Source organism: Thamnophis elegans, chromosome 5 (assembly GCF_009769535.1).
Source record: "Thamnophis elegans isolate rThaEle1 chromosome 5, rThaEle1.pri, whole genome shotgun sequence".
Taxonomy (NCBI): Eukaryota; Metazoa; Chordata; class Lepidosauria; order Squamata; family Colubridae; genus Thamnophis; species Thamnophis elegans.
Genome location: NC_045545.1, coordinates 25,435,473 through 25,461,743, shown reverse-complemented (window position 1 = coordinate 25,461,743; position 26,271 = coordinate 25,435,473). Strand labels below are relative to the sequence as shown.

The 26,271-nt window shown below is 37.7% G+C and overlaps 2 protein-coding genes across 5 annotated transcripts in view; one reads left to right on the top strand and one right to left on the bottom strand.

Moving 5' to 3' along the window:
- WDR78 (WD repeat domain 78) overlaps positions 1 to 17,373 on the bottom strand; it is a 40,441-nt gene extending 23,068 nt beyond the window's left edge. Inside the window, exons 1-3 of one of the 2 annotated variants that reach the window (XM_032218125.1) lie at positions 17,045 to 17,373; positions 5,991 to 6,174; positions 1,969 to 2,159 (exon numbers count right to left, since the gene is read on the bottom strand). In XM_032218125.1, the coding sequence (XP_032074016.1) occupies positions 1,969 to 2,159; positions 5,991 to 6,174; positions 17,045 to 17,097 (428 nt within the window). In that variant the 5' untranslated portion in view covers positions 17,098 to 17,373. Of the gene's footprint in view, positions 1 to 1,968; positions 2,160 to 5,990; positions 6,175 to 16,556; positions 16,637 to 17,044 lie in introns of those variants that run through there. The other variant, XM_032218128.1, reaches the window with a different exon arrangement.
- MIER1 (MIER1 transcriptional regulator) overlaps positions 16,560 to 26,271 on the top strand; it is a 49,763-nt gene continuing 40,051 nt past the window's right edge. For 2 of the 3 annotated variants that reach the window (XM_032218131.1, XM_032218129.1), the window contains exon 1: positions 17,531 to 17,697. In XM_032218131.1, coding sequence (XP_032074022.1) covers positions 17,689 to 17,697 — 9 coding nt within the window. In that variant the 5' untranslated portion in view covers positions 17,531 to 17,688. Of the gene's footprint in view, positions 16,620 to 17,530; positions 17,698 to 26,271 lie in introns of those variants that run through there. The other variant, XM_032218130.1, reaches the window with a different exon arrangement.

Below are 26,271 nucleotides of genomic sequence, written 5' to 3'. Positions count from 1 at the left end.
AGAGAGAAAAATTGATGGAATTAAGGAGAGAAACTTTATCAGAAGCAAGAGTGATAACTAAAGATAAGCTGATTGAAGAAGCAAATGGAGGGTTTCGAGTTTACATAAGAAATGAAATGAACAATAACTTGCGAAGAGAAGTCTATATAAGACTTACCAAGAAATTAATCAGAATGCTAATGCTACAAATGGCAAGAGACATAAGACTGCACTATTACTGGAAAGACACAGGTTGATGTAATGAAAGCTGATAATAAAAATTGAGTAACTTTAGTTAAATTTAGAGTATTATGTATAAAATGAAGTGATAATGGTTATACTTAAATAAATGATTGATAATGATAATAATGCATATATATGTATTGGTTTGTTAAGAGGAAATTCTATATAAATCCAAATGGAGAATATGAAAGGAAGTTTAAAAATTAAACATAATCAATTTTTTATTTAGAACATAGATGCAATTTTATTGTAGGATGTTGGGAGGAGTTAATGGAATGCCATTATGTGGTTTTGCTCTAAATTGGAATATTTCATATAAAATGATGTAAAAACAATTACAGTCAAATGAAGGCTGAGGTATGATGAAAACAATGTATATAAATACCGCATACTTGATTTAAAAATATGTGTATCGATATGAATTATAGTTGATGACTGTACTGTGGAAGGGACGCACAGAAGGTTTTGTAACCAACCGTCACACTTTCTACAATTTGTAATGGAAGATGGTTTTGTGTTTTTTGTTTTTGTCTATTAATTTAAAAAAAACTATTAAAAAAAAAGAAATGAGGAGACGTTAATTTGAAATCCATTCTTCATGAAATAGTTCACAAAATATTTCTAGTCTACTTCACATAATATGATTTCTGATTAAGTTATGTTTCCAAATTAGTTTGCTTGCCACAAGGACAAGAAGAATGATACATGAAAAAAAGAATTAATTAATAAATTAAACTGCTTTATAATAGAATGCAATTCATTTCTTTCTATATATTTTTGTAGGACCCAGCAATTAATTCTTCACTTGATGAAGTCTATGGGCTAAAGTTCAATAAGAATGAACAGGTAAGCTCCGATTCATATATCTTCTTCCCACCACAATATACATAACAGAAATTCCACCAGTTTATGTTTTCTATCAACTATGCCTTAACAGTTACAAACCAGATCTTATAAACTATTTCTCATTTTAGGAATTGTATTTTTTTTAAAGAATGCTTCAATTATTTTAATTACAATGGGGGGGGAGCTGGCTTGCTTTAAGAAATGTAGTTTAAGCCACTGCTTGAGTTTCAGAAGCTATTAAATGTGGAGTTAATCTACCGCAGATGAAGAAACTTTCAGTATCTTGTCAAGAAGAAAGCCTTTAGTTTTCTGCATCTGTTTCTCATATATTGGTAGGCCCAAGCTTTCCAATATTTTAATAAAATTATATTTTTCTTGTTTTTTGTTGATTCAATTAACATCTGTTCTTTGTGAAGCTTACAACAAATAGCAAATCCTTAGTTACAATATGGTATTCAGCAGAGCTGCCCACGTTTACCCTTGCTTTTTGACTTAATTCTTGAAACTTTAGCTACTATTGTTAGACAATCTTCAGATATTATTGTTTCTTTGGCACATTATGAAAATTTAAATTGTAAATTTGATATTTCAGTTCTCTGCCTAATATTATACAGATATATAGTATATTGGAAAGTATTCTGGTTATAAGATCAATTGGGATAAATCATGTGAGAAACAACAATATTCAAGAACTTTATGTAGATGCTACATTAGAATAGGGCTGTCAAACTCACTGCCTGCGGGCCAGATATGTCACCCACTGGCTATGCCCACGCCCAGTTTAACAAAGGGGGAAAAAGTCACAATATGTCATGTGACACTGCTGAGACAATGGGAATTTAACAACCCTGCATTAGACAAAATCAGTATGGGTTTTGACAAAGTGATGTCATATCATACCTGGAAAATGGACCTGCTAAACTAATACTAGCTACAGAAGTTTGTTGCATTGATAAAGAAGACAAGAAATCAGGTTGAGTCACCCCAGCAAAATCATGTACTGATAAAATTTTGCTTGGTCTGTGTGCGACATTCAATTCTGAACGATAAAGTGGACGAGGTGTCACATCTTTTCCCTGATCATCAAAAACCTGTAGATGTAATAAAAGACAAAAGTATAGTAAAACAGCTGACTTCCCTCAGCCCCAGTCTAGAAACCAATAGAAAATTGCAATTGTTACCACTAAGAAGATAATATGATATGGCTTAATTCAAGACTGCAGCTTTGAACTGATATTCTATACATAAATTTAGAAGAAAGGAAAACAAGGCACATATTGATTATAACAGCACATGCTTCCAGATTTCAAATTATAGCATTTTTTCCATAGGACCATTTTATTATGAATGAACATAAAATTTCTTTTTTCTGATTTTTAAGAAATTACCAGGCTTAAGCAGATATTAGGAAAAAGGAGAGCTTTTTAAAAATTGGCTTTAATTGATTGGATAAGCTATTAATGTGAAGTCTTATTTATTCTAGAGTTGTCTCCTTGTAATCCAAATTGTTCCGATGGAATGTTGTAAAACAATTTTCCAAGCCATCATAAATAAGCAAAGAAATAGTTAAATACATAGTTATATAAGAACATAATTGTGAATTAAAGAAAACACTTGAATATTTTATTTTAACAATATTTAAAATAATGGTTTTCCCCGTTAATTTGATTAAAAAGATTCAGATCTTTTCTTTAAAGAGTGGGTGTCTCCTACTATACCAGATATGCTGCTTTTCTTCATTAAATCTTTCAGGGTACTTTTAAGAGTACATTAAAATATTAGGAGTTAGACTGCATTAAAGTAGCATGGAGACTATATAACATCATGGCTGAAAAATTCACAAAGCACATTAAGATTCTTATTCTGTTTTAAGAGTTTTAGGTAATTGTTTGATTTATAAAATGAATAAATTGTTCAGCCAATGTGTGAAATAGGGACTGAATGAAATGCCCAATTCTGCAATCCACTTATTTATAAAAATAAACATTTCCAAGCACATGAAGAATATCAAGTTGAATGACTCTTCTAACTAATTTACTGATACAAGCCACATATTTTGTAGTTAATCCAGCTATTTCCTATCATTTCTATTACATTTTTTTTAACGGACTATTCCTTGAACCTGAAAACATTTGTATGCAAACCATATTCATTCCAGATTATATATTTGTTTACATAGCATTATCAATGTGCAAGAAACTTTACAAAATACAAGATCAGGAGGACTTACATGTTAACAACATGGAATAGCTAGAGGATAACAGAGGAAGAGAAGGAAAATGGACTTCAGAAGAATAGAGAAAAAAGTTTAACTATTTTTACTTCCAAATAGCTAGACTGTTTACAAGACTTAATGAAAATATGGATTTTGAAAGGAGTAAGTATGATATAGGTGTTTGAGCAACAGAACAAGCCCCAGGAACATCTATGGAAATTCTCGTCATCCAGGTGATGGTTGTCCTAAAGGTGCTTTTTTCAAGAGGCAACTGAACTTTGTAGTTTTCTTTAAAGATGTTTCGCTTCTCATCCAAGAAGCTCCTTCAGCTCTGACACCATGCCCAATATCCTATCAGAGATGAAGAAGCTTCTTGGATGAGATGCAAAATATCTTCAAAGAAAAACCACAAAGTCCAGTTGCCTCTTGAAAAAAGCATCTTTGGGACAAGCACCAGGAACTATAAACAAACAAAAAACAAGCAGAATCATTAGAATGGCAAGATTAATCATTTGAAATTTCTTCTGAAGTCATGAAACTATCATTATTTCACTGTTAATGTAAAGGGAACTGGTTTAATATTATCTCAGTAAAGATTGGGTGACATTGGAAGATGCTGTAAATCACTAATTGAAAAACAGCTTGTGTTACAAAAAATGGAGTTTCTTATGTTTGTGATGGGTGACCATATAAATTGAATACATAACTAAATAAATAAAAGTTAGTACAGGATACTAAGAACAACATAAGCTTTCCTATGTACTCAAAATAAACTATTTATCAATTGCTCAGTAAAGAGGGTAAGGCTAACAGACTTACAAAGAAAAGGGAGAACTACCAAGCTTTTCATTTTAACTGAGTCTTTTCCAATAAAAGACTTATATTCTACTAGCCAGTTATGAAGAATAGTTTGAAGGAATAAGCCTTGCATCTTCAGCTTGATGTGGGGTCAGGGGACACCTAGTTGTTCTGAATATACCGTATTTTTGGACTATAAGATGCACCAGATATAAGACTCACCTAAATTTACAGGAGGAAAACAAGAAAAAGATTGTTTTATGCCTCCATGCATTGCATTTTCACCCTCCGTGGCCCCCAGAAGCACTCTGCAGTGCTCCGTGCGGTCCATTTTCAGCAAAAATGGGCTTTTTTTTGGCCTGCAAAGTGTTTCTGGGGGCGGTGCACTGAGGGCTTGGGAACTCAAAAACAGGCTCATTTTTTGGCTAAAAGGGGCTGTGTAGAGTACTGCAGAGTGTTTCTGGGGGTGGGGGAGGCAAAAACATGATGCGTGGAGGGCTTGGGAGGCCAAAAACGCCTGTATTCGGTCTATAAGACACACCTACATTTTCACCTACTTTTAGTGGGGAAAAAGGTGTGTCTTATACTCTGAAAAATACGGCATTCAAAATTTCAGAGCCAAATCCATTAAAAATATTTTTAAAAATTGCTGATAGCCTGGCTAGACATCTAGCTATTCTTTATATTACATAAGTAATATAATTACATATACTTATATAATGTGTTTTAAGTAATATAACGCTAATTATTACATAAATGGAAGAGGACAAATGTCTCTTATATTTAAATAGGATGAAAGGAGGATACAAAGAATTGCAGAGCAGTCAGTTTATAATTGGGAAGATTCTAAAACAGATTGTAAAGTAATTGTAAACAGATAATTAAAAGCTATATAGACCTGGTGAAAAAAGATACAAAATCTTACAGTCGTTCTCAATGGGTCTACAATGGATGTTGTACCATATATAAACTCTCATAATTAAATGACAGACTTACGTTTATACAAGAATTAACTTTTGATTAAAACAAAAAATATGTACTATATCTGCAGCTTAGAAGACAACTAAGCAACTCAGGCTTTGGGTTTGATCGAGTATTTTATGTTCCGTTGTTTCCAGCCTTAATATTAAAACCACATAACCAGGTATATAATAAGAGCACAAAATAATATTTTTTTTAAGAAATAGATGCAATTCTTACATTTCATTTATGTTTACAATAGATTTAAATATTCTTTTTTCAATCATAATTCAATTTTAAAATTGTTGCCCATTGCTTGAATTTTTATTATTTCTTCAAATGATCTCTGGATAATGGTTAGAAAATAGCTCATTTCAAGAGATAAAATATGCAATCACATTTACTGTTACATCATGGAGCAAAATGTTACTATCTTGAATTGGCATTATTATTTAAAATAAATTATCATTTAATTTGATGGAATGATATCAAGGGAAAATAACACTCATATTTCTCACTTATAGAACTATTCAAGAAGAAAGATTTTAATTTATATGTTATCTGAAATAATAATAACAATATGTTTTTGTGGCAAAAGAAAGCAAAGGTAGTACCAATAGTACTGGCACCTTGGATGCAATCGTAAAACAACTGCAGTATTACTTGAACACCATCGGCATTGACAAATTCACCATTAGTTACAAAAGGCAACTTTGCTCACAACAACTTACATCCTGCAATGATACCTCTAACACCATTGAACATCAACATCTGCCTATCCTTGGAAGGATTTGACAGGTAGATAAGAATGCCACATTCAGTCACAAATCTGGTTGATTTGTGTGATGAACCAATACATTTCTAACATTTTTGCATCTTTAATAGCCCTTTATCTTAGATTTAACCGTTAATTAGATCTACATTTATAATTAATATAGTGCCTGATTACCTGGACAAGAGGTTTGCTGGGTAAAGCACCCTTTTCCATTTTTGGTTCTGAAGTGATTATGATACTCCTGCGACCCATTGAACTAATTTTACTGCCTTGCATGGCACTAGCGAAGCTCAATCGTCTTCCAGATGCTGAAGATGATGGTAACTTCTTATGTGCATTTTGTTCTTTTGTGAGGCTCCTGGTAATAATTAGATGAGTATACAGATTAGAAGTTACAAGGTTGATTCAAATTAATTTGCTCTTTAAAATGTGACACATTTACTGTAACTCATTTCTCAAAACAATATTATAATTTATCATTTCTTAACCAAGCCAGGTGTTATTGGACTATAACTGAGAATACTTGGTGACAAATATAAAACTATAGTCCCGTGATGGCGAACCTATGGCACATATGCCACAGGTGGCACACGAGCCATCAGCTCCAGCATGTGCATGCCGGCCAGCTGATTTTCAGCCTTCTGGAGGGCTGGAGGAGGCCACTTTCACCCTCCCCAGGCTTCAGGAAAGACTCCGGAGCCTGGGAAGGATGAAAAAAAGGCCCAACGGGCCAACTGGAAGTTTCGAAACAATGTTTTTGGCTTCCAGAGGGCCTCTGGGAGGCTGGGGGAGGCCATTTTTGCCCTCGCCGGGCTTCAGGAAAGCCTTCAGATCCTAGGGACAGTGAAAAACAGGCCCAACGGGCCAACCAGAAGTTCAGAAATGATTTATTTCTGGCTTCCGGAGTGCCTCCACGGGCCCGAGGGAGGCCGTTTTTCCCCTCCCCAGGCTCCAGGAAAGCCTCCAGAGCCTGCGGAGGGTGAAAACGGCCTCTCCCAGCCCTCCGGAGGTGCTCCCTGAAACATTCTGGTGTCAACGGATGTGTTTCTGGTCCCCAGAGGGCCTCTAGAGCCCAGGGAGGCCATTTTTGCCTTGAGAAAAGCCTACAGAGCAGGGCAAACCCCCCATGCCCAGGGGGGTCGCATGTGTATGTGCAGGTGGTGGGGGTGCATTGCATTGTGGGGTGCACACATGAGCACACAATTTTAGCACGCGAGGACAGAAAGGTTCGCCATCACTGCTACAATCAGTACATTTTAAGGATCCCAGATTAGTAAAGTGTGCTATAGGTCTTTATAGTAAACAGTATCCTATGGAAAGGTTAAGATATGAGGTGCTTAGTTTTAGTTGACAAACTGTATGAATCTAGATAGCATAAGATTATATATGAATGTAACAATTGTGATTTCTTGAACAATCTACAGTTGAACAAAACGTGGGTTAGAAGAACTATGTGTGAACCCAAATGGTGGAAAAGTTCACACACTAGTTTGTCATCCTCAGTGAACATCTTTGTAGAGGAACTGTCTCACCTGTGAAAACTGGTTTCTATATGGTGAGTTATTTGAAACTATCAAGTTTTTAAATCTTAACCTCCATTATCTAAAGTATGTAATCTGAATTCCATATTTTGAATGTTTCAAGACTAAGGTGATTAAGGGTGTTTCTATGAGTGCCATAATCATTTTATAATATAGACAAACATGGGAAAATGGACATCTAGATTGTTATACCTAACATCTCTTATTACTATAGTATGGTTTTATACAATTGCATATCATAAGGAAAAAGGAAAAAGTAGAATTATGGTAGATAGTTTGTGTTCCAGTTTTTCAGCATTGTGCATCTGTGCTTTAGTGGATACACATGTTCATGAATTCAATTGATGGCTAATTGCTATAATTTTCTAATAACATCATGAAATGCAAAAATATCAATCTATTATACCCAGCTGTTATGTAAGTAAATTATTATTTTTTTAAAAAAATCCTTTCTTACTTGAGCATATCACAGGGCAAACTCTGGATAAATTACAATGTTCATATAGAGGACTAAAGTAGGAAAGGACATCATGACTGATTTAGATACTTCTACCTCTATCTCTAAGTGTGTGCATCAACACACACGTCCACACACATATTTTACATGTGTTCAATGCCACAATGTCTTCATTTTAGAATTTGTATTTTCCCATTATATTTTCTATCTTTTTAGTCACTAAAATCTATTAAGGTAGGACAGAATAGATGCTCAATGTATGATCAAGAACCATTTTTCTGCAAGAACTTTTATTGTTTTTGAAAGAATAAATAATTGATAAAAATCCCAATATGGAGACAGATATCTTATTCATTGTGGTTTAATATTATGAATTTGAGACTAGCCAATTCTATTTCTTTCATTCCCTTTTCTAGCATGGCTATTAGGAAGGGTTCGGAATAACTTGTGTACACACATACCCTATTAACCTTTCTCAACCACTTGCAATCTCTTCAAATAAAGTTTTAAAAAACCCTTAATCATAAACTGATAAGCACAATTAATGTATTATTTAAGAATAAAACTTAAATATTCTTAATTTAGTAATGATCCTAAAATTTAATTGAGAATATTTCAATTAATACATAGTTGTATCTTAGTACTCAACTTTTTGAAACTCATTGAGTTTGGTACTCAATGCATTTTGACATGAAAATTTTGTCCTGGTACTCAACACACAAGCTAAAACTTGTTGATGTCAGTTGCCTTGTTACTCACTATATTATTCCTCATAGGAAAAAATTGTTTGGTACTCATCACACTTCTCAGAAACAATTAACAATGAGTACCAAGGTATCGCTGTATTTATTATTTAGCAAGCTACACTTTTACTTCAGAATGAAAACTTTTAGAACATGAGAAAGGAATCAATTCAAACAAACAAATTAGAATCAGAATGACATTCTATATTCCAGTTTTTAATTGAGGGGATTCTTACTCTTACCAAATGTTTGAGGAAGACAATTAAACTGCAGGAGAAGTCTGTTTCTATAAAGACCATGCCTTCTCTCCACCCTCATGTCCCACTGCTGAAGTCTCTTGCCTTAATACAGGCAACTTGAGTTTTAGGAATACTGCCCTTCAGATTTCAGGAAGAAATACATTTATCCTATAATCCCACAAACTGGTCCTTATTGACTGCTATGGATTGCAATGCTTATAAGCCATAACTACTTGTCCAAACTGATTTGATGAACATCGTATCTAAAACAGTAGAACAGCAGCATATTAGGAAAACCTGTATTAGCTTGTCACAAAATGACTACAGATAGCCTCCTCTCCATTGAGCCTGCTTCAAAACCACCCCTTTGCTTCAACCATATCATGCCACTTACGTATTGATTAAGATGCTAAACTTCTTGCTCAGGTCATTAGTCATTTCCGACATGATCAAGTTGTTTCCAGCTCCTGAATATGTCTCCCAACACAATGGCAGAGAGAACACTGAAGCTGCCAAATATGCAGCAGTTCTTATTGCCAGTATATCAGCACTCTTGAGAAATAAGATTCAGTAAATGCCTAGGCCACTAGTTTTCTGCTTTAAAATCCAAATTAGGTACAAAGCTTGACTCCCTCAACAGCTACTGTTGAAATAGGAAACTGTTTATGTAGTAACCATGGTAGCCACCTTTTCCCCAAGTAGCTATATGATTGGCTGATAATATGAGAAAGCCTGGATGAAAACTGAGATTGGATAGCCTGTATTTGCATTTTTTTCCCCTCTTGGTTATTTCAGGGACTTAGAATCTACTCTGGAAATGTTATTACTATTGTTACGGTAGTTTCAGATTTGAAAGTTCTGTCTGCCTTTCATTCCATGTAAATAAAAGGGAAAACTATGCAACTAAACCTCTTTGTAAATTTGATTTTCTCTCATCCACTGATGCTGCATTTTGAAGTTAACCTGCAATATATTACTAACACGTAAAATAGATCATCTTCCTCAGGAACTCTTTAAAGTGTGTTGTTCACAGCGATTTGAGGCTTAATCTGAAATCTCATGTAATATTATATTGAGATAAATTTGACACAAGGGTGTTTTTGAATGTAATTTTTTTCTGTCATTATTCTACCTATGTTTTGCTTAAACTACAGTATATTCTGTATTGTATATTTCACTAGTATCAATTGTTGTACAAAGGGCAAAAATTGGGGCTATTCTTAAAGATTATGCAGAAGCTTGGGCAGTTCTGGGTGCTAGTTTCTCAGGACATATGATGCTTCTGCTTCATGACTGTATTAGCTACTGTGCAATTCAAGGAGCTGGTGGTTGCCTTTAAAGTCCTTCACGATTTGAGACCAGGGTTCTTATAGGACTTTCTCTTCCCAGTGGTAACTCTCTCATTAGATTTGTCAAAAGCAGCGTACTCAGGTCACAAGGCATTAAAGAAATTGGCTTTGTTGTCAAAATAATACTGATAATGTAGGCCAGCCCACTTTTTATATTAACTGTGTGGTATTTAATTCTTGGTTGCTGTATGTTATTTGTTTTTCATTATTGACTGCATTTTAATTGTTCTTACATTGTTTTCATTGTTAACCATCTACTCTAGAGTCATGTATACAAAAAGGGAGGACATTTATTAGTACATTAATGCTATTTGTTCTATGACTTTGTTCTATGTGGGATGGGTAGGATATACTTTACACATCTTCACTCTCAATCTGAGCCCTTGTTACTGTGAAGCTGTATATACTGATCCATGACAAAAAAAGAGCTGCTCTTTATTTTTTATTGCCTGACTTTTTGTAACAAGGTAAGAATAATAAAGTTTATGCCATTAAGAAAGTATCTAGAAAGATTAAAGAGAAAATTAAATTTATAGCTTTTATATTTAAAAATATTTCTTGGAGAACATGCCAGTTCAGGAATCATATCCAAAGATAAGTGTCTTCTTTCTGATTATTTCTTCTGTCATATCTATATGATATATACTTTCTTCCTACAGATCTTGCATTACTGGTTTTATTTATTTGATTTTTTAAAAATCCCATTTTTATTACTTTATATGTAACTCAAGGCTGCAAACATACCTAACACTATCTCCTCTTCCTATTTTTCCCACAACAACCCTATGAGGCTTAGAGTAATTGGCTCAAAGTTATCAGGCTGGTTTTTCATGTCTAAGGCAGGACTAGAACTCAGAAATTCCTGGTTTCTAGGTTAACTTCTTAACCACTGTACCAAATTGGTTAACAGATGAGCCTATTTTCTGAAAATTATAGTTTCTTTTTGTTTACTTTTTCTGAAGATGCAATCATTGCTGCCTTCCCAAACTAATATTACATGTTATAGTCATTAAGATTCCCATGTCTTTTAGGTTTATCACTTTTTACAGAGGCTATACCTAAAGCAATTTCAATGGCAGTTAAGCTGTAGATTTTCATTATATGACTGCATCAAAAATTCTGAATAGCTAAGCAAATGAAGTTCTTCTCTTTCTGCAAATAATATGCAGTCCAGTTCAATGCATCTTCCAATGGGGCTGGCATCCATATTATGCTATTATCATAAAAAGCAATTTGTGAGTATACCTATGATATTTAAATTATTTATACAAGTTTTGCCTTCAGCTGAGTTTTGATTAATATTCTTGTTAAAGACTGTTTCATTTCCTTTTACATTTTCATTGAATGTTTACTAGTTAGCACTGACATTCAAATAGTCTTTTTTATGCAACTCAAGTCTGTGTGTTTCTTCAAGAGTCATGTCTTTCAAGTGAAATAGGGCTAGATCTATTCAACCCATTTCTGATAGCATTTTGTAGTGAATGTTTAATTCAATGAAACTTACTATAAAGCATGCATTTAATAGTAAAATAGTTAAAACAATAACATTTTACTACCAAGAACATATTAATTGGATTGGGTTGAGATACTCTTTTCTTACTCCATATTTGGTTGTGGAGACATATGTCAATTATTGAAGCAATGGAATCTATAATTACAGTGAATCAGAGTTTTGAAATGAAACCTCATTATTCAAGGCTACTAGATCTAATCTCTATTAAATCTAGAAAATATAAAACACTCTTCTTATGCTATTGGTATCGCAAGATATTTTCAGACAAAATTTGATAGACTTATCAGTCATTTAAAAAGATCAAGGTTCAACTTAAAACTATTAATGCACTTGGCAGAGGCTAATTTGTGCGCTAGTTTGCTCACAGTAGGCTCAGATTTGGAATCAGAGGAGGAGACTGATAACAAAGAGCCAGACCCAGAGACAGCTTCAGATGTGCCAACAATGAGCAGTCAGCTCCAGCACTACCAAACTGTCTGAATAAATAGAAGAGGTAGGGCAAAACAGCAAACAGCAGATAAAACTGCCATCTAAAGACAACAGTGCAGAATTACCACACCCTCCCAATGCAGAAGCCCAGTAGGGTGCAAAGAATGGAGCAAAGGCTATGCTCCCTCAGATTCTGAGTTCCAGGACTTTCTTCCTCTTTTCTGTTTTGTGAAAACTTATCGGATCAGATCAGGCTATTGTAATTCAAACACACTGAACAAATACAGAGCTGAAATAGACACACCTTTACTCCTATTCCTGACCCAATACATTATTAACTAGTTTTGTGCCTGTTAATTGTTTTGCATTTTTACTGCACAGAACAACACTAGCAGAAAACCAAAGGATTAAAATAACAGAATCCAGATAATGAATTTATAAAAAAATGGGCAATATTTACCTTTTCTTAGATATTCCACTGAGAAATTTGTAAAAGTTTTTCCGATTTGTGTAGTTTCAGAATTTGTAAAATTCTATTTTACAAATTTTACAATTTGTAAATGTTTTTTGATATGAGATCTTCATTAGTGCTGGAACTAAGACTCTCCTCCTCATTATAATTTATTAGAGGACTTCGGGGACTTTTAATGTTTACATATATCATTTTTAGGGGTTTTTAATGGTCTTGTAATCCCGTCTGATAGAGTTGGGGAGGCTAAATGGAACTGAGCATTTACTGGTCAGATGCCTTTCCTGATACCTTTGTGGAATTCCCAGCAGATATTTTCTCTTTGCAATCCACAAACAACTGCCACTACTTAGGATCAAACTCTCAACTTTCTAAGTGGAAGGCAAGCATCTTCACCACTAGGTAGGTCCCCACACCATTCATATAGTTTTTAGTATTTATATAACTATACTTTAGGCTGCCTAAAGTCAATTAGGAGTGGGCAGGAAATAAATTTGCTAAATATTGACAGACTTTATGAATAAATTTAAACTTAGTAGCATATTAATCCATAGAAGGAGAACCAATTTGGTTCAGTGGTTAAGATGATGGCCTAGAAACCAGGAGACTGTGTGTTTTAGTCCCTTCTTAGGCATGGAAGCCAATTAGGTGACCTTGGACCAGTCTCTCAGCCCATGATGTCATTGACAAACCAATCAATTCTTGTTGCAACCAATGGGATCAACTCAGTTAAAATATAGAATCATAGGACTGAAAGGGACCTTGAAGATTTTCTAGTATAACTCTCTGCACAAGGCAAGAGCTTACATCATCTCAGTTAAATGGTTATCCCATCTATTTTTGAAAACCTGCAGTGATAAGGCACCCACAACTCTGGGAGGCAAGCTATTTCATTGATTGTTCTGTCAGAAAATCTTGTATTGTTGGATCTCTTTTTAATAAGCTTCCACTCATTACGTCTTGTCCTCACCTCATGAAGTGTTACTAAAAAAATCATACATTTTTATTGTGCATACCAATTCCATGACATGTTTACTTACTTGTGAATTCCTTTAGGTTACAATTCTACTACCTACAAAAAAGGTACAATAAATTTTAAAGTAGATGTGTACTGGGTTGTAGTTATACAGTGGACACAGGCTATTGACTATTTGCATTAAAATGTTTGATGGTTCTGGGATCACGCACCAAAATCTTAGCAATTTCAAGAGTGCTGCATCCCTCTGAAAGACCTTTTACAATTTCTGTCTTTTCAGAGTCAGTTAAATCTCTTTTTAAGCCCATTTTGCCTGAGGAAAAGAAGTTGTCTAATAATTATGCACACCTTGATAGGTTGTTGATCTCCTTAGGCCACATGCTCCCTCATTACAGAAATACATATCACCTGATCTGCTTATATCCACTAAGCATTCAAGTTTATACAACTTGGAGGTGGAAAATATGCATACAAAGGATGTCATGGTCAAAATACTCACTTGTCTAATAATTGTGCACACGGTGTAGAGGTTAATGTATTTGATTGACATCAGAGAGTAGCCATAGCTGCTCACTAAATGAATTTCAGCCCAACTTACTTCACAAGGTTGAGAAGAAAAATAATAATATAGAACTCTATGTATTGCCTTGAGTTTTTGAACAAAGATGGGATATAAATACATATGCATGTTTGTTCATGCACATAAATCAATAAAAAATTTCCAGGCCTTTCTTCATGCACCTTGAAGTTATTGCTTCTTTAAGAGAAAAATATCAGCACTGTCTATAACATTCTTCAAATGTCCCTTCTACATAGTTGGTAATTCGTAGAAGAAGACACATTAAGACACAATAAAACCACATCCTGGATTTCAACATTAAAAGAACAGATTGTACAGCAATGCACTTTTATGATTATATTGAAAATTCCACTGCTTTCATCTTTGCATTTACAGTGCAACATTTAATGTCCTGTTGGAAATCCTGCTGAGTTCAGCAGAATTCAATCTTATGCATATTTATTGGAGAGTAGAATAGTTGAATGTAACTAGAAACTGTCCCATTGAAATCAATAGATACAAAACAGGCAGTGCTGGGATTTTTTTTAATGGGTTAAAGCACAGGTGTCAAACTTGCAGTGTCACATTGCTGTCAAATGACACTCTGTGACGTTTTTCCCATTCATGGAGTTGAGGCGGGCATGGCCTATGCGTGACACATCCAGCCTGAGGGGCCACCAGTTTGACACCCCTGAGTTAAAGGCAGAGGTGGGTTCCTACTGGTTCGGCCAAGTAAGTAGTAATTTGGCCTACCACACCCCCAAACCGGTTCTATCGCCAGTGCCGCCATCTTAATTTTTGGTTCTGTGCATACACAGAACAATCTTCATTGCAGAAATTTATTTTTATTTTTCTTAGGTTGTCCCCATGCGTAGACCTTTTTTGTTGCAAATGTGTGCGCCGAACCAGCAGTAATGCCAGCAGCAACCCATCCCTGGTTAAAGACTTACTTGGACTTAATCTTCGTAAATGTCAACGTCCACAAGGCAGTGACCGTTGCATTGTGAAGGCCAAAGGCAGAACGTCACGGATTACAGAGTTGTTTATCCGTGTGTTGTCCTGCCATTGGGTTCTCAGCTTGTTTCACGGTTCCGTCGCTACGGGAACCAACACTCCCCATTTATCCGGGCTTGTGACCGGCTATGGTTTCCCTGGTTAAAGGGTCTTCTTTACATCCTTAACTATGTTAAACAGCTCTGAAAGTTTTCAGCCACCAAACGTCAGAAAACCCAGGCTCCTTTGTTGGCACTGTATCACCAAACTTCGATGGCTCAACCAATATAGTTGTAAGAACTCCAAAAAGGAAATCATTTTGCTTTGGTGGGAGGAATGGTTTGCAAATTGCTGAGTCCTAACCTGAGCCTTCTCCCCACACGAGCAGAATGACAAACCATAAATTAGTTGCTTCAGTCCTTGTTTCCTATGACACTTACACTCTTGGCTCTTTTCACTACGTAGTCTTTTAAATATACAAGTAGTCCTCAATTTATGACAATTGAGCCCCAAATTTTTGTTACTAAGCAAGATAGTTGTTAAGTGAGGTTCGCCCCATTTTACACCTTTTCTTTCCTCAGTTGTTAAGTGAATCATAGCAGCTGTTAAATTAGTAAAACAGTGGTTAAGTGAATCTGTCTTTCCAATTGGCTTTGCTTGTCAAAAGGTAGCAAACATAGATCACCTGATTCTGGGACACTGCAACCTCATAAATATGTGCCTGTTGCTAAGCATCCAGTTTTGATCATATGACCATGAAGATGCTGCAATGTTCTAAATGTGAAAAAAGGCCATGTCACTATTTTCAGTGCCATTGTAACTTCTGTCACTAAATAAATGGTTGTAAGTCAAGGATTATCCATATGAAATAGTATACAGGTAGATCTCAACTTACAACCACAATCGAGTCCAAAATTTATGTTGTTAAGTGAGAAATTTTTTAAGTGAGTTTTGCCCCATTTTTCTTGCCTCATTTGTTATGTGAATCGTTGCAGTTCTTAAATTAGTAACACAATTGTTAAATGAATCTGGTTTCCCCATTGACTTGGTTTGTTAGGTCACAAAAGTGATCACATGACCTTGGGACGCCTCAACCTTCATAAATGTGAGTCAGTTGTCAAGCATCCCAAATGTACATCAACTTACCCTGGATATGCTTCAATGGTCATAAATGTGAAAAATGGTCATTGGTCGCTTTTTTCAGTGCAGTTGTGACTTCGAACAGTACTAAATGAACTGTTATAAGTCGAGGACTACATGTGACGGAACAAATAAATGCTACAAAACTAAAATCATCTCCATTTACAGCTGAAACCAGAGGCTAGCATTACTAGCCTGGCTGTAAGACAAATAATTTTAGAAATAAACTAGCCTGGCTGTCATAATCTTTCTGCCATTCGATTTTGGCAGCAACGCCAACGCTTCAAAGCAAGAAGCCGAATCCTCCCCCCCCCCGGTGGCTCGTTTCCCACCTGTTCATCCCCGCTCCTGTCTTCGTGAGGCGGAAGCTGCCATTCTTAGACCATGGCAAACAGGTACGTGAAGAGACAAATCAGAACCGGAATAGAGCTAGAAGGGACCTTGGGGGGCTTCTAGTCTAGTTCCTCTCCCACCCACTTCAAGTAGACTACACTGGAGGGGCCGGGGAGGGGAGACGGGGCGAGCCCTGATCGACTCTTCCCGCCTTTCGGGAACGATCAAAGGCAGCGGTAGCCTGCCCTGGAGTGGTTTTAGCACTTTCCCCGTCACAAGTCCCCCTCTCCTTGCTTCTTTATTCCCGGGCATTCGCGATACGGAAAGTGGCCACGGCTACTTATTTGACCCAAGTATGGAAAGAATTTGGGCTCCATTCTTTTACCGCGGGGGAAATGCGCGAAAGGAAACGTGCGAAGAGAGCGCCGAAGAGGATTTGGGGGGGGGGGGGGGTGTAACTTTGGCGAAGCGGGAGCTTTTGACTCACCCCGGCCCGTCTGGGCGGGTGGGTTGAGTTGCGGTTTTGTACAAGGTGCTCATTTTAAATAAAAAATAAAAAAAATCGGCCGCCCCGCGTTACGTTGTGGGGAGTCGTCGTCCGCCCAGAGAAGTCGGGACCTCGGCCCTGGGTGTGGACTGCGCGTGCGTAGGCCGTTTAAAATACCTCCCCCACTTCAAACGGCCCCCGTCCCCGAAGAGACCGTTTCTCTTCCCGTGTTCGGGGAAGGGGCGGGGGTGGGTGGGTTGAAGCGCCTTCCGCGAGCGCGACGCCGGGAAACGGACGCCGCCGTCTCGTGACTGAAGCGCTCGCTCTGGTAGAGAAAGGGAAGGGCAGGCAAAACGAGCGAACGGACGGGCGGGCGGGCTAAAAGCGGGCGGGGGAGCGGGAGAGGCGGTGTCGCGGGCGCGCCCACCTCCTTTGCGCGGTGACGTTGGGCCTCTTCCTCCCCCTGGTGGCTTCCCGCTCCCTCCTCCCTGCATCCACTGCTGCCGCTTCCCAGAGCCTGTGACCCATCGCCGCCGCCGCCGCTGCCGCTGCCGCAACCTTTCCGTGCCATTTCCTCCTCTCCGCCGCGGCGGCGATGTGATTCCCCTTCTCCAGGCTCGGCCCGCCTCAGCTGAGCGGCGAATATGGCGGAGGTAAGTGAGGGAGAGTCGCGAGTGGCGGCGAGGGGATGGAAGGAAAAGGAGGGGAAGGAAGGAGGGAGACGAGGAAGAGGAGAGGAGGAAGAGGAAGAGGAGGAAGATGCGGCGGCCGGAGAGGGAAAAGACATATGAGTCGAGACTCTGGGGCCAATCGGGAACTTGTTGCGCGGCCGCTGCCCTCCTTTTCCTTTCGCTTCCCCCACAAGTTAGTTACCGAGATGGGAGGAAGGTCCCGAGATGGGCCTGGGTGGCGTCTTGCGCCTAAAACTCGCGGGGCCCCGGAGTCTGGGAGGACGCCCCGGCCCTGAGGGACCCCGGCGTGGCGGGAATGGGTTGGGCAAAGGGGGCGAGAAACGTTGACATGACCCTTTCGTTTGCTTCTGGGATATGAGAGGTGCTTTCCTGTATGAAAAAAAAGGCTGCTGCTGCTTTTCTTCCTGTTCGGGACAGTCTGGATTCACCCAAATTGTTTCCCCCCCCCCGTTCAGCAGAAGAATGGGAGATCTAGGGAGACCCGAAAGCTTCGAGGGGCGAGTGGGAAGTCAAGAGAGGCTTATTTTGCTGAAGCGCCTCCCCCCCCCCCCACTTCCGATGGTTGGATGTTTTAGCACAGTCTTTGAAAGTCTTTGAAGTGGGGAGATCTCTGTGCTGCTCCAGCATTTGGCAGGATACTTTCTAACAGGTTAAGTTCTTGGCTTGTGGACATTGGAAAAGGCCATTCTCCTGATGGGATGGGGTTTATAATTTGCCCAAACTGTTAACATTTGTCATTCCCCTCCCACTTGAAATTCAGAAGCTTAAAATGGTGTTTTAGGCTCCCATGGTGAGGTTGAGCAACTTATAAGACTTGCTCAAGGTGGCTGGGTGCTGGAGGTGAAAGCACCTGTCCAGCTTTTTGTGGGTGTGGCAGGGACTGGCCTTGTGAAAAGTTGGATGGAAGACCACCAAGGGATACCAAATCTACAGGGTAGAAAGGATTTTTTTTAAAACAAATCCCCCCAAAAAGCAATAGCAAACAGTTTCTGTTTTGCTGCCAAGAGAAAAGCATATGGATGTAGTTGAGCTTGTTTAGGAAAGCTTGTTTTAATCCTTTATACTACCATTTGTAGCACCTTTGATTGATTTCCACAAGTAATGGGGTATTGTTTCAAACTGATAGTAGTATAGTTACTAGGGTTTTTTTGTACAAGGAAAACCCCTTAAAATCTTTTATCCCAGCTTGGATGAATTACTTATCTCAAAAATTGCTAACCTGATTTAGCACATGTCTTTGAAAAGAAGCATCTTAAAAAGTGTTATAATTATTCCAAGTGGAGCCAAACAAGTACAGTGCTTTGATTCCTGTGTTGTCCTCACCTTTGCTAGCTTAAATAAGATTGTGTGTGTATGACATTTTTGTTTAAAATGATACCAAAAACGAAAAGACGTAAAAGAAATTGGTCTATATTTACAATTACATTAATATGTGAAAAAATAGGGAAGCTTATCTCAGAACAGGCAAGATAGCAGTTTTCAGATATCCATCAAAATTATAAATAACAAGGAAAAGATCAGAGAAAATTAATCACTTTAGTTGAGATTCAGAAAATGAAACTGATTAGTTTCATGAATATGTGACTCATGTTCAAACTTGCCTCTCTTCACAGTTTCCTTTTTGAAACTTAATGTTTTTTACATCAGTTTGATACAATGAGTTAAAATGGGTATATTTAACTTTTCTTTGTTTTATTAAAATGTTGAAAGTTTCTTCTGTTTTAGTAGTAGCTTTTGCTTGGTTTTCTTTTCTAAATAAAGTAGTGCCACCTTTAAGTTTATCATTTATATAATTCAATTTTTAATAGTAGGGCTGACAACTTACTATGAATATGTCCTATTGTTTTCTGGAGTTTTGTATCTACTTGTATATCTGTATTAGTTTTATACTTATTTAGTCAGTTTTATGCTGACTAAATAACATTTCTATTTTATTCTAACAGAATGGTGAAAGGAAATTCAATCCAAAATTGGAGCTCTTAATTATATGCTAGAGGAAGAAATATATGCATACACATGAACCATATTTTACATTGCTTCTGAAACAAGACACTGTTTTGAAGTAATGATCACTGCTAGATAATCAGACTATCTAATGATTTTTCTTTTCCTTTGTTTACTCTTTTGTTATCAGAAGGATTCCTAAAGTAATTTACAAAGGAGTATATTTTTAAACAATTTTTATAATCAAAGCCCCCCAAATAGTATATTAAAAATAGAAACAATTTGTAACAATTTCATTTAAACAAGATGAAATATTGAAGGTTTTTTTTCCCCTTAGGGACACACATGTTTACTGAACTCATCAAAAATTCTCCAAATCATTACCTGATCCAAATAAAGAAGCATTAAATAAGGCCAGCATTTCTGGGGAAAATATTTTTGAACAGTATTACCATAACAAAAAAAGTCCTGAAATATGCATGAATGAGAGTATTAATAATATTGCTAGCTATTAATTTTGCTATAGTAGTTTTAAAATAATTCAAATAGTCTTTAATTATCAAAATATTTTAAAGACCAAAAAATCTGATCATGTAGTGGTTTTTATATATAGAATTAAACTATTGATTTTTAACTGAGAAAAGGTGTTGCATTGTAGAATGTGGAAAGTCATACATTGTTTGGACCTTTCTTGTCATACAAATTTTATACATTGCTTTGGTTTTGCAAAGCTAGTTTTTTATGTTGTAAGAAAAAAAAGCAGGCATTTCTGGTTTCTATAGTTTTTATTTTCCCAGACTAATCAATAAACAATAAAATAAACTATTTTCCCCACTTGGGTAAACTAACAGGAAAACTACATTTGTAAAATGTAAAAGTAAGGGATGATCTGGTAAGTCATCGCTGGATTGAGTTTCAAGCTGTTACCCCTGAGGATGTGGACAAGGCCATGAGAGCTGTAGGTGCCTCCACATGTGTGCTGGACCCGTGCCCCTCCTGGCTGGTTGTAAACAGCAGGGAGGTGACATGAGGCTGGATCCAGGCGGTTGTTACCGCCTCTTTTCGGGAGGGGATCTTTCCCCCCACTTTAAAGGCGGCGGTGGTGAGACCCCTCCTGAAGAAACCATCCTTGGATCCAGCTATTTTAAATAACTATCGTCCATCCAGTCTCCAACCTCCCCTTTGTGGGAAAGGTTGTTGAGAAGGTGGTGGCCTTTCAGCTCCAGCGGTCCTTGGAGGAAGCCAGTTATCTCGATCCGTTCCAGTCTGGCTTCAGACCTGGCTGCAGCACAGAAACCGCTTTGGTCGCGTTGACCGATGATCTCTGGAGAGCCAGGGATGGAGGCCACGCCTCCATCCTGGTGCTCCTTGACCTCTCGGCGGCTTTCGATACCATCGACCATGGTATCCTTCTGCGACGACTGCGGGAGGTGGGGGTGGGAGGCGCTGTTTTACAGTGGTTCTCCTCTTACCTCTCGGACAGGTCGCAGTCGGTGTTAGTTGGGGAGCAGAGATCGACCCCTGGGCCCCTAACGTGTGGGGTGCCCCAGGGTTCGGTCCTGTCCCCCCTTCTTTTCAACATCTACATGAAACCGCTGGGTGAGATCATTCGACGGCACGGGATAAAGTACCATCAATATGCGGACGATACTCAGTTGCATCTGTCCGCCCCATGCCAACTCAACGAAGCGATGGATGTGATGAGCCAGGGGCTGGATGCTGTTAAAGACTGGATGGGGGTCAACAAGCTTGTGCTCAATCCAGAAAAGACCGAGTGGCTGTTGTGCTTCCCTCCCATGAATTGGCCAAGTACTCCATCTCTCAGGCTGGGGGGTCAAATTATACGCCCCTCAGACAGGGTTCGCAACTTGGGAGTCCTCCTGGACCCACAGCTGACCTTCGAACATCATTTGTCAGCTGTGACCAGGGGGGCATTTGCCCAGGTTCGCCTGGTACACCAGTTGCATTCCTACCTGAACCAGGAGGCCCTCACAACAGTCACTCGTGCCCTTGTGACCTCTAGGCTGGAATATTGCAATGTGCTCTACATGGGGCTGCCCTTGAAGAGCATTTGGCGACTCCAGCTAGTCCAGAATGCTGCCGCGCGAGCGATTGTGGGTGCACCTCGGTTCACCCACGTAACACCTATCCTCCGCGAGCTGCACTGGCTACCTGTTGATCTCCGGGTGCGCTTCAAGGTGCTACTTATCACCTATAAAGCCCTTCATGGTAGTGGGCCTGGGTACTTGAGAGACCGCCTACTGCCAATTACCTCCACTAGACCGATTCGATCGCATCGATTAGGCCTCCTCCGAATCCCATCTTCTAGCCAGTGCAAACTGGCAACTACTCGGAGGAGAGCCTTCTCGGTGGCTGCTCCGTCCCTTTGGAACGAACTCCCCGTGGAGATTCGGACCCTCACCACCCTCCAGTCCTTCCGCGCCGCTTTAAAGATCTGGCTGTCCCGGCTGGCCTGGGGTTAAGATTGTAGCCCCACTCGAATTGTGCGATTGTTGTGTTTTCTTTTTAACATGCTGTATTGTCTATTGTTTGTCTTCTCCCCCTCCCTCTTTTGAATTGTGAGCCGCCCTGAGTCCCCCCAGGGAAAAGGGCGGCATACAGATAAAGGCAAAACAAAACAAACAAACAAATTTCTAAAAGCTAGTAAAGGTTTTTACATTTTGTTTTAAGTTTAGATTAACTGCAGAGTTTTGATATGCATTCCTTATATGGTTGAATCAATAGTATGTGGGAAATTAAAGCTGTCGAAAAAATATGGTGATTGACAACTGCTTAAATGGAAAGTTCCTCTTAGAAGTAAGAGTGCACAGAATTCTCTTTAGCAAAATTAATTGAGATAGATGGGATGAGCTTACTAGAATTTCAGCAATTAGTTATTTTCAATTTAGAATCAATATATAAATTAAAATGCTCAACAACATTGAGACAAATTGATAGGGAAGTGGATTTCTGACCCGATAACAAGGAAGCTTACTTAGGTTGTTTATATGTCTTTATCAGTTGGGGAACTAATTCTGACTCTACTTTTATCTGCTTATCATTATGTCAATGGTTATCATTGGTTCAAAACTATGGCGGCCTTTGACTTATGACCATAATGGTTCTTGAAATTACAACTATTGTACCACCCTAGGGTCACATGATTATAATTTGGGTGCTTGGCAACTGGCTCACATTTATAATGGTTGTAGCATCTTGCAGTAAAGTCACGGTTTGTTACATTCCGATCCGGCTTCCAACCAGCAAAGTCAATGGAGGAAGCTGGATTCATTTAACAAATGCTGTTATTCATTTAACAACCACAGTAAAAATGGTAGTACACTCCAATTCAGTCACCTGATTATTCACTTAGTGACCACATCACTTAATGACCAAAATTGCCATCTATTTGTGATCATAAGTTGAGGATTACTTGTTGCAATAAAAATATCAATATTTACCATGCAATTAAGCTATACAATACCAACTTTGAAAGAGGTATTTAATTTAAATAACAACATAGCATCGCAGAGTTAAAAGCAGGGGCATACAAATAGCGAAGGCAAGGCTTTTTCTCAGTTAAAAATTAATAGTTTAATTCTACAGAGCTCAGAAATACAGGATACTCCAGATTCTTCTTTGCTCCATACCTTCAATCTTTCAAAGAAATAAGTCTGGTCTCTCAGTGCTCCACCAAGAGAAGAATGGCATGTGAGGGTAGAGCTGCTTCTACTTCATCATTCTCCACTGTTGTTCCCAAGTAAGCTGTTGCCTCAACAACAGTAGTGGGGCCATTACCGACAGTCACCTTCTAGTTGTTTGCCAGGAATGGGATGCTTTGTAATGACTAAGAGAGTAAGAGGAGATCTTTGTGAGGCTTAAGCATGTTGTGACAGCAGCAGAGAAGATGAAGCAGCTCATGATGCCTCTCTTCTCTTTCTCAGAACCAATCTCAATTGGAGAGAGGCAACAACTTAACTTTCAAATTTCACAGCTCTTTGTGAGAGTTTTGCTTTGAGGCCCAGAGAGCTCTACATACACTACATGTTCTGACAACGTAGATTATTTATTTGTTGAAAGCAGAATGAGAAGGGAGCCAATTTTTTTTTCCTTTGGTAGTAAATTTTGTAATTATGCTACAGAATCTGGCTTCCAGTTATGATAATAAATTACCCATATTTATTTATTGCATTCATCCTTCCACAGTTCAGATAGCCTCTTGGCATTAACATGAATATGGAAATAAATGATACTTTACATTTCCTGGTCTCACATAGTTTAGAACTTTGTAGATCAACACTAGTACAAAAGTCTCCCTGCTGTCTTTTACACTAGTTCCATTTCCTGATATATAGTTTGTTATATAAATCCGGTTTGCCTAGGATGGTAAAGTTAAAGAGATCTTGAAAATCACCTGGCCCAGCTCACTGTTCATTTTACTATTTTTTTTTTAGTGAAATGATGCTGTTTTAGCATGCTTGACAGAAGGCTGCCTAGCTTCTCCTTCAATACCTCCAAAAAAGAAGAAATATATAACTACTTGAGGCAATCTGTTTGATTGCCAAACAGCCCTCAAATTTTGGAATATTTCCTCATTCTATTTATACATTTATAAGTTATTTCAATCAAAGTGACTCTAAATGATGCTAAAGCAATTTCTAATGCATTGGCAATAAAATACAACAATAATAAAAGAAAAGCAATATCTTATTGTGTTTTAAAATTATAACACAGCATTCCTACACTAGGTACTCTATAATAATCAGAAAGGAAAGGTGCTCCAGAAAAGCCAAGTTTTATGATCTTTTGGAGCATCATGACAGTGGGAGCTACTCTTGCCTGGGGTCACTCTCTCAGCTCAACCCACTTCATAGGGGGATTGTTGTGGAGAAAATAGACCTTTATATACACCTATATTGATTATATAAAATAAAGGTAGAATATGCATCTGGTAGTAAATAAGTGAATACCATTGTCTTTTGAAAAGCTTTTTCTGTTATAAGCAAAGCAGTAGAAATTCCTAATTATAGTGCATGAACTTTGTAGTTTGAATAATTATAGGTGAGGATCAACTTTTTACCTAGATTTTTCCATCCAGTTGATGCTATTTATCCTTGGGCAGTGGTCTGGTAATTAAAGTGTCTGGCTGGGGATGAACTTCATCCCCAGAAAAAAATGGACTATCAATATAATAATCCTAAAGGTATGCCATTAAATCATTGGAGATCTATGTAGTAACTTCCTTTCATGACTTACTGTGAACTCAATATTCTTTTTGAATCAATTCAAATAATAGTCTGATTTTCAGTGTTATATCATTATTTTTAAAATGTAATCACCAGAAGCTATATCCAATACTTTTTGTTGTGTTTATTGGATATATATTTGAGAGACAGTAGGAAATCATGGCATTTCAAAAACTTATGCTTGCTTTTGTATATTAGGCCTCTAAAATCCACAGTTGTTTTATTCTGGATAACAGGAACAGTATAATATTTACTTTGAATAGTTTATTGATAGTTGTACAAGTGCTGTTCTTTTTATTTGAAATTTCCAGGGCTTCTGACTTTGTGGCACACTGGAGTTATGGAACTGACAACTGGACCATACTCAGCTATTTCTTACTCTGTTGTGATAAAAGAGACTTGGGACTCTGTCCATCAGCATATAATATTGAACAGGATGAGACAAAACTTGCTGTTAGAATAGAAGCTGTCAAAAGAAAGATCAAGTTTGAAAATAGGCAGAATAGGCCAAGGGTGCAGGAAAAAAAATCCAAGAAAATTTTACCGCTATTCCCCTCTGGAGTGCCATGTAATGTGAGCTTTTCTTTTTAAAAAAACAAACTTTGAACTCCATTCTTCCTCTCTGCCAGTCACATGACTTAAAAGTGGAGCTATTATTAGAGGGTTGGAATGAATTCTGAATGCTATGCTCTGCATCCCTAGCTTTTAAAAATATGTTTTTGGTAAATTTGTATCCAACTCTCATTGTCTCTCGTACCATAATCAGAACTGATTCTTATCTGATCTGAATGTGATCTGGAACTTTTGGGACATGAGCGAGATGAAATGGAAAATATCTATTTATGCAATAGTGGCAAATATCTAGGTAGTTTTAGAAATACTTTGTATATTTCACAAGTTCTTCTATTTTGCTTGATTTTTTTCCCTTCATTAAGAACCAAGTATTTTATTGTTTGAATAAAAACTAAACTTGGGAGTAAAAAATTGAGTAAAAACTAAGCCTCTAAAGGATATGATTCCTAATTTTGCAAAACTATTGAGAACATGCTTAACATTTGTTATGAAATTTTGTGCTTCTTGAAAGGTAAAGGAGGTGGAAACATATATTTTGAAGTGATTGACTGACTGTTGAAGCAGCTCTCTATTATTGTACATGGCAGCTTCAGTGGATAGAACATCAACATTTATGTGTAGTTGATGAGCAGTGTCTAAGTACTGATATTAAGATAATATCTTAATGTCTTTAGTATAACTTCCTAGGCACTTTAGTCTTTGAGGAAGATCCTACTGCCAATAACAAAACATTTAAATTCTGTTTTGATATTACATATACCATATAATGTTG